This window comes from Lolium perenne, chromosome 7, assembly GCF_019359855.2.
Source record: "Lolium perenne isolate Kyuss_39 chromosome 7, Kyuss_2.0, whole genome shotgun sequence".
Lineage (NCBI taxonomy): Eukaryota > Viridiplantae > Streptophyta > Magnoliopsida > Poales > Poaceae > Lolium > Lolium perenne.
This window is the reverse complement of record NC_067250.2, coordinates 133,108,580-133,117,846: the sequence shown is the minus strand read 5'-3', so window position 1 is coordinate 133,117,846 and position 9,267 is coordinate 133,108,580. Positions and strand designations below refer to the sequence as shown.

Sequence of the window (9,267 nt, the reverse complement as noted above, 5' to 3'; positions counted from 1 at the left end):
TGACCAACGCATATACGTGGAAAACTGTGCTTCTCGCCCATGTCCCTTCCGTCGGGTGCAACCATCACCGTGGTCATCCCCACCATCCCGGTGAACGAGCACCAGCATGGTGGCTGGCCAGCATGCACATATGGTCCTGCCTGTCCCGTTGGAGGACTCACCGGCGCTGGGGGGAGACTGGGGTGGACAACGAGGTGGGTGGAGCGGCGGCGGCCCGATTGGATCGAAAGGGACATGAGCAGCAGCCTTTGGAATGCTGAGATTTGTTTTTTTAGCGACATATGCAGTAAGGAAGGATTTCCTAAATAATTTCTATTGATTCCAATATGATACATAATTAGCGCAACAAAGGAAAGTGGAGGGGCGACTTATAACTTGAAAAAGATCGGATAAAGCAGAGACATGAGATTAGATTGAACTGCTCTGAATCTTCTTCACCAAACGCGCTGTACGACCTACGACCAACTCCAGTATAATACAGTAAAGATCTATACTACTTGTGTAAACTTGCAAACACTAGAAGCCTGACAAGACTATTTTGATAACCAATAGATAAAAATAAGAAATAAACAAACAGAGGCAACCAAGGAAAGAATATGGGCATTCATCGATTTCTTTCTTTTGATTGATGAAAGAATGTGATTTATCTGTGAGAGTAAGAATTATGGAACCAACTGCCAACGTAGGGAACCAACTGTTGAATTTATCGGTAACGACTAAGAGGAATATATGGCATATACCGTAGGATACAGTGCTTCCCATGCCCACATCTGATGTTCTAATAAAAATTGACATCCATATATTTCTCCATTCCCTGATGGATTTTCCATTATGCACTGCTACACAATGTTGTACGTTACTGCCTCTCCTCCATTCTGGTCCATCTCAACAACTGCTGACTGCCAACAGGGCCAGCACCACCGAAATAGAGCATGGAGAGAGCATTGCAGATGTTTATGTAATGTTAGTGTTACTAGAGATAATTGCTGACAATGTTTAGGCGCAACTACGCATAGCTTATGTGATGTTTCCTTACAATGGTCAATTACAGCTGCTGAAGTTTAAGTCTAACAAAATGAGCTCAAATGCAAGCAATGTTTCAGCTTCTAGGATATGACACACACGATCGAGATATCTTCTAACCTCGAGGTCAATATTCTCATGTGATGATGGCACAGTAAGTTCACGCAAGAATATGAATCAGCTGATAAAAATGGTAGCATAGAAAAAACCAAGTTAAGAAAGACTTATTCATTGTTTCATGCAAGGCGCCTTCTATGAACGCTCATAAGCTGCCGTAATACAAGTAGAACAGATTACTGAACCCACAATAACTTCTTAGACATATTTGACTTGAGAAAATATTATCATGCCAATGGTTCAACTATTTTGCTTGGAAAATCATACACTAGAAACATCTACTAAGATAGTTGTTATGCCATATGCTCTAGATTATCTACTATATATATCTAATAATAATCTAACACAGAAGAATACTTGCGCAAAAATTTATGTATACACTATATAGTTAATAAATTGCAACTATAACAAACACTACAAGAAATGTGTTAACTAGTGACCTTCTCACAGTGACCACAGATAAACTAGTCATAACTCTATGACCATTTCACAGCAATTGGTCGTTAGCCACCCGAGAGGGTCCAAACCCTAAATAACACAATAATTAAAATTTATTAGTATTCTAGTGTGGTTAACAATGCTAATAAGTTATATACAACATATATTTGCCAACACCAGCTTATGGTAAAAAAAATAAGTATACAAGTTTAGTATAATTATATTTATTTTGACATGTGAGGTCATTCTTATGTTTCTTCCTAAGAACTATAATAATCAAGTCGACTTCTTGTTTAAAAGCTTGCAGACTATTTTCTGACCATAATTGTAACTTCAGGTATTATTTTCATCACAACTTTAATTTCTACCAACTTATTGCCTATTATTAACTTGAATAAAAAACTTTTTGATTAGTATGTTGTAACAAATAGCGACCAAAATAATACTATTGCAACAATTTAAAAAATATGAGAGAGGGAAAAAAGGTGAAGACAATCATGCATGTTCTATACTCCTGCTAACCGCTGCTTGTTCTTTGAGCATAGCTTTATCGGAAGAGTCTCCTCAACATCAAAATCTTCTTATACCATGATATCTCAAGTTAAGAAGAGAACCATATTGTTGTGTTAGTCTTAGGCTTGATTGAAGGCGATAAAATAATTGCATGTGTCAAAACATTATTAGGACAACATATGAAAGTATTGGCATCCCATCTTTGTTGACCATAGGTGATACATTATTGTTGTTTTACTAGAGGTTTGGTAGGTGAAAAAAATGCTTGACAAAGAAGCTAATTTAATTGGTGTTTGCCTCAAGTCACAAAGAAATCTGGTCATGATTTAAAATATCAATACTCGTAAGTGTGAGGGGAAATTGTAACATGTGTAAGGTTTTGCAAAATCTTCAGATGACAAGTCAAGTATGAAAAAAGACTTATGAGCCTCATGGGGATAACCGAGTCTGCATTTGAGAATTTACTTGCTAAAGTTGCTTCAATGATCTTCAAAATAGTGAGCTTACATCATCCTTGCCTTCAAGGAAACAAAGATAATTCAAACTTCGTGACAGTTGAGGATGACAAGTATATCAATAAAATTTAGTTGCTCTATTAATATATGAAATCTAATTCTGCTTGAATTTACAAACTAAGTAACAATAAACACCACGATGCATTGAACAGAAACTCTCCCTATATCGAGAGGATGAGTACTTGTGATTTGAGGCATCCAATCACACAAAGGGAAATTATTGTATCCACCAATCTTGGAAAAAAACTAGTGTTGCAAGCATCCCAAGGAATCTAGTAACACATTGTATACACAAATGCAATCCATTATTTTCCAAGAAGATATTAATGATTGCAAGTATGAATCTCTCCCGATTTAAATGTGTCTCGTGCCAGATACGACCCGGTAGTTGAACAAAAAGGTCATGACAAATACTTTTTTTCTTAGGCAACAAAAGAATTGTGTTGGTTAATTGTCATTTTGCGCAGAAACATCCAATCGGAAGTCTGGGCACAAAAGTGCGGTCATCCTATTACCTGAACCATTGTAAATAGTTATCGGATGAGTTTCAAGGAACCAAAATACAACGCAAACACTAAAATGCATACCACATTTACACTAAACATATTACTTCTAGAAACTAGGTCAATGTTAATGCAGTGTTCCACTACGATCACATGGATTTCATATAGACCAGCAAAAAAAGCACACTGTGTGCATGTGGTAGTATGGCATCAATGTCATCTATTGTCATGTTTAAGATCACATGATGGAAGGGTAATCAACATTAGCGACTATGGAACAAAAAATAGAAAAGGCATCGAGATTTTTCTATTGAGACCTTGTATTGGTCCTAGGAAAATTCCTATTGTTAAAAGATGCTTGAATTAGTTACAAGAGGATTATCGCTAACAAGAAGGCTTTACTCTAGATAGCTCAACACTTGGTTGCCTATGATCTAAACCTTATCTTCTTTGAGTGTTTTCTTTCTCTCTGTTAGCCAATTTACAAAATATCGATACCTGCCTCTCATAGTCAATGGCGACGCGTGTCCAACTATGAAGTTTTGACCAATTTCATTGCATCATGCTTCTAAATCGCAACTGATAGGGGATAACCTAGGTCAACTTGAACAATCTACCCCCTTCTTGCCAAAAATATGTTGCATATACTTTTCGGTCAGTGTCAATCTATGTAAAGTTTGGACAAGCACACAAAATTATTAACATTTGCAAAATCAGACGCAAACATTATAAACATATATTTCATGATTACTCTTTAACAAATCCACACAACAGAAAGAAAGTGAATTGAGAGGGATTTCATTTTTTTGGGGGTGGGTCGGGGAGAAAGTTTTGCGCTTGTCTCCATACATCTATAGATCTTAGTGATCTTAGAGCATCTCCAGCCGCGTCACCCAAAGCGTCCCCCAAAACGCGCCAGGGGATTGAGCGTTTGGGGGACGTGTTTTGTTCGTGCCGCCTTTGGGGGACGTCGCTCCCCAGCCGCGTCCCCCAAACGCCGCCCCCAATCAGGAATTCAAATTGTTGCATTCAAAAGAGACCATTCCCACCGAATCGTCGCTATCAGAGTAGCGGTGATCAAAGTACTAGGCGCGCGATCATATTACAGACCATAGTGCATGCTAAATTAGAAGAAGGGGTTGGTCGACGGCGACGTATCCTGAGTCGACGCAGGCCCGTCGATCACGATGACCTCGTCGCGATCTGCCTGGTGCTGTGCATGCTCCGTCTGCTCCGCCGCCGTCGCATAGGCCGACGATGGTGTAGCAGTCGAAGACGCGTCAGCCGGCTCTTGCGCCGCGGTTGCTGCCGCTGCCGCTTCCTGGGCTGCCGCGTCGGCCGCAGCGTCGGCCGCAGCCATTTTGGCTTTGATGTCGCCGAGGATCTAGCCTTTGAAGAAGTTGTGCGCCGCCCACGTCCGGGGAGACATTCCCTCTGTCGACGCTCTCAGCAGGGACATGTCGTCCCTGCGTTTCTTGAGCTCCAACTTCTCCTCTTGCCTCTTGAGCAGCTCCGCCCACCTTTCGTCGGTCTTTTTGTCGCGGGAGAGAAAGGTCGAGGAGAAGTCCGCGAGGCATTTCGTGATCGACGCTTGCGTCTTCTCACACGACGCGGCGTCGGCCAAGGCGGCCTTGGCAGCCTTGTTGCCAGTAGGACGCCCTGCCGACGTTGCCAGCGGCGCGTCCAGATCAATGGCGTCCTTCCCCTTGGACAGCGACAGGCACGTCAACCGCCATTTCTCATTCCCTTTGAGCTTGGTATAGCAATGCATCAGCACGAACGACTTATGCCCATCCGAGTTCCTCGCGTAAACCTCCATGGCCCTATCAAACTAACCAAAGGAAGCGGAATCATTTCATCGAACACAATGTAGGCGCTACAGATTATGGAAGAAAGAGTCGTACCATTTGGGAGAGGTCGGCGCCGCTCTCGGCTCTGGTAACTAAGTCGTGATGGTATCCATGGAAGGAGTTCACCGACGCCTGGATGATGGCCCATCGCGTCGACATTGCCTTTTGGCTCCTCTTCATTGTCACTTTCTTGTAGTCGCTGTTGATGAGCTTGCGCTCATCGAACTCGGCCTTGATCCTCGCCCAATACTTCCCGTATTTTTGGTTGGCGCCGATGATGGAGTCATGGCTCACCGTCGCCCACGACTCGCACAGACAAAGATCCTCCAAAACCGTCCACTTGGGGCCTCGTGTGCCCGACGCCTTCTTCTTCTTTTTCTTCTTCACGCCGTCCGCGTCTACCTCCACGAGATCATCGTCACCGGCACCCTCCTCGTCCTCTTCCGCGCCGCCCTCGCCGCCCTCTTCGTCCTCGTCGTCCTCGTCCTCCACCTCCTCCTCTTCATCGTCCTCCTCGTCCTCACTCCCGCCCTCTTCCTCAGCACCCTCCGCACCGGCGCCTTCCGCGGCTTCGCGAACGGCGCTTTCGCCCCTTTCGTCGCATTGCCCGGCGGCTTCTTGGCCACTTTCTTGGCCATCTTTTTGGGGGCTATCGGCGGCCGCCATGGAATGGGGAGAGGGTAGCGGCGGCGGGTGGACGGCGGGAGGGAGAAACAAATCGGCGGGATAGGAGAAATGAATCGGCGGCGGGATATGTGTTGGGAGGCCAGAAATGCGAGGCGGGATAGGCGCGATATGGCGGGAGGGGCGGGATTTGGCGGGAATGTGAGACGATTTTTCACTGAGCCGCTGACGCGTCGGTTCGCCTTGCTTTTCGTTGTGTCCGGCATGCCCGGAGCGTCCCCTGTGGGACGGGGACGGGCTCGGGGCGCCGGACACCGTATCGGGGCGCGCCGGACAAAAATGGGCTTTGGGGGACGCGGCTGGAACGGTTTTTTGGTCCGGCGCGCCCCAAATCCCTTTGGGGGACGCGGCTGGAGATGCTCTTATAGGCTCAGCTATCAAAGTTTAAGTTTTTTATCGTGTTTGAATCAAACAACCAAGGTCATGTGCAATACTTTTGTCTTAACAATGACAAGTAGGATAATTACTGAGCTGAGAGAGAAATGAAAAAAAGGTTTATCTTCTCTTAACTACAAGATTAACTCTTAAGATGAAAGATAATGTGTTTTTTCTCCATTGTATGAAATAATAGAGACATGTTTTTTAGTCAGGCCATAATTTTAAAAAGCATTGAGATAACCCATTTGTGTGTAACAATTTTTTATCTTATAAATTTTCTGCCAAGAAGACTGAATAAGAAAGTTCTATTAAGCATTGTAGTACATTGCCCTAAGATCAAGCCGGCTCGCGGCTGTACCAGACGCGGAGGACCCCGAGCACGACGACACGCCTCCGAACCACGCCGCTTTTTCCCGTCGTGCCACCGAACGGCAGGTTCCGAACGTATCGCCCACAGTCCTCCACGTCTCCCGCACCAGCCTTTATTGCCCATTTGCCCCCATCGCTATCCCCTTCTCCCTGCAACCTGCATCCATCCCCTATCGCCTCCCTTCCCCTAAACCCACGCCACCTTCCACGACGACGGCGCGAGCGGCCATGAAGGTGGTGCGGGACCTCGACCTGGAGCGCTACATGGGCCGCTGGTACGAGATCGCGTGCTTCCCCTCCAGGTTCCAGCCCAAGAACGGCGCCAACACGCGCGCCACCTACACGCTCGACCCGGCCGCCGCCGGCACCGTCAAGGTCCTCAACGAGACGTGGACCGACGGCCGCCACGGATACATCGAGGGCACCGCCTACCGCGCCGACCCCGCCAGCGACGAGGCCAAGCTCAAGGTCAAGTTCTACGTGCCCCCTTTTCTCCCCGTCTTCCCCGTCGTCGGCGACTACTGGGTGCTCCACGTCGACGACGCCTACCAGTACGCGCTCGTCGGGCAGCCCTCCAGGAACTACCTCTGGGTACGCCGGATTCTGATAACTCCGTCCAATTGCAACCCATCGACGGAAAACCAATCTAATCTCCGTGCTTGATGCTCGCGTATGTGCAGATCTTGTGCAGGCAGCCGCAGATGGACGAGGGCGTGTACAACGACCTGGTGGAGAGGGCCAAGGAGGAAGGCTATGACGTCAGCAAGCTCCGCAAGACGGCGCACCCGGACCCGCCGCCGGAGAGCCAGGATGCCCCCAAGGACGGCGGGATGTGGTGGATCAAGTCCCTCTTTGGCAAGTAGTAGGTGTGATGCCAACCAGGCACGAAAAACGCCGCCCGTGGAGAAAAACAGCACCTTGGTGTCACCATTTGCCATGTACAGTTGGATGTAGTAGCATGTTCGTCGAATGTGAAAATGTTTAAGCGCTGTGTTTGCTCGGCCGTTTTTTGTTGCTTTTGTTAACTGTAGAACTCTTTGCATAAGAGTTTGTAGGCGTGTACTACACAATAAGACTGTTGATAAGTGGTTCACTTGTTTTTCCAACGGAATTGCTGATGCAGTATCGAAATTATCAATGTTCAGTTAACTATATTAGACTTGATGTTACTTCTTTTTTTTTGAACAAAGGCAGGCGCCGGAGACGCCAAATTTAGATCAAGATTCTGAATAGAAAGAGCTATGGGGCAATTGCCTACTAATTTATGAGCTGAATTTAGACAACTAAAAATCGGCAAAGACAGAGATTGTCTAATTGCCTGTTGAGCACAGTTATGGGGTGTAAAGGTTCTGAATTTCTTTTATACTCTGCTATTTGCTGCCTGAGCTTCCAGGGGACTTGATCATCTGTAATAGAAGCAGCCGCAATAGCTTTTGAGAGAGTGATGTTGTATGTCAAGAATGTGACATCTTGGACGCCTAGGTAAGCGACTTGCGTAGCAAAGAGAAGTGCTACTGTCTCCGCATGAAGAGGCGAAGAAACCTGAGAGGTTGAGGCTTGAATCTGAATTTTCTCTTCACCATTTTGCCTGTTTAGTTGACAATATAGCCCGAGTCCTGTTCTTCTTCTCCCTTGTGCATCTGGAGCTTTTCTTGTCTATCATGCCTCATCCGAAGTTTTTTTGATGCCCTGTATTGCTAGGTCTTGATTGTATTTCCCTGCTTGTATCTCCTTGTTGCAAATCTGTCCTGGTTTGAGACTTCCTTGTAGGAACCTGAGTAACATCCAAGAGCTCAAGATTTTGTTTCAAAGCATTAGTCATATGGTGAATCTGGGAAGGAGTGGAATCCTTTTTATTAAAAAGACAATCATTTCTAGACTTCCAAATACACTAAAGAAAAGTCAGAATGTTTTCAATGGAGTCATTAGGATGATTCATATTAAGAAGCTTTTGTATAATTTGAGAAATGGAATCATCAGGTAGAGCAATTTGATCAATTTTTAAATACCAAGGATGCATAAACCAGGCTGCTCTAGCAAAAGCACATAAAAAAAAGAAGGTGATGATTAGTTTCTTCTAGATTGCATCTGCAACACAGTTTGCTAATATGCTTGCTAAATTTACCGGCTCTAGATCCGGACGGAATCGCCTTTCTTAAGATTCTCCACCCAAGAGTTTATACCCTAGGAATGATATTATTGCTTTTCCAAATGGTTTGCAGAATTTGTTTTGTAGTGGGACTCACCTGTCTTGGCCTCGGCTCACCCCGCTGATGCAAATTTTCCAAGCAAGCTTTGTAAGCACTTTTGGAATTGCATTTACCTGTAGGAGTGAGTTTCCAACAGAGTAAGTCTTTATCTTGCGACCTTATTATCAGAATATTTTTTTATCGCATCCGCCATATGTTCCTGAAAAAGATTGTCAATAAGATGCACATTCCAACAGTTTTGTCCAGGGATCCATAAATCTCTAACTTGGCTTGGGTAAGTGTAGTTGCTAGGTTGAATAATGAGGAAATCATAAATCTGGGCCCAATTATTACACCAAGGTGTACTCCAGACAGAGATTTGGCCCAAAGTGATTTGGTAGAAAGAGTGGGCTTTGAGAATTGGTAGCATCCTAAGGATGGAGGCCCAAAAATTCGATTTTGGAACATCTGAATTTGGGCGCCAGATGGAGGAATCGGGAAAGTATTTCGATTTTAAAACAAGGTGGAGAAAGCTGTCTGTCTGATCCGCAAGTCTCCAGGCTGCCATTACTATGAGGGCTTGATTCATAGCTTGGAGATTCCTGATACCTAATCCTCCTTCCTTTTTCGAAGTGCAAATATCTTTCCAAGCCCTTAGACACAAGCTCCTCGATGTAGATTCTTCTCT

General features: G+C 45.1%; 1 protein-coding gene across 1 annotated transcript; it reads left to right on the top strand.

Moving 5' to 3' along the window:
• Positions 1 to 6,512: 6,512 nt before the first annotated feature.
• On the top strand, positions 6,513 to 7,496 carry LOC127301654 (temperature-induced lipocalin-1). The gene is made up of 2 exons (XM_051331929.2): positions 6,513 to 6,981; positions 7,071 to 7,496. Exons 1-2 carry the CDS (start codon positions 6,619 to 6,621, stop codon positions 7,251 to 7,253), a joined length of 546 nt encoding a protein of 181 aa, XP_051187889.1. The 5' UTR covers positions 6,513 to 6,618; the 3' UTR covers positions 7,254 to 7,496.
• Positions 7,497 to 9,267: the final 1,771 nt, after the last annotated feature.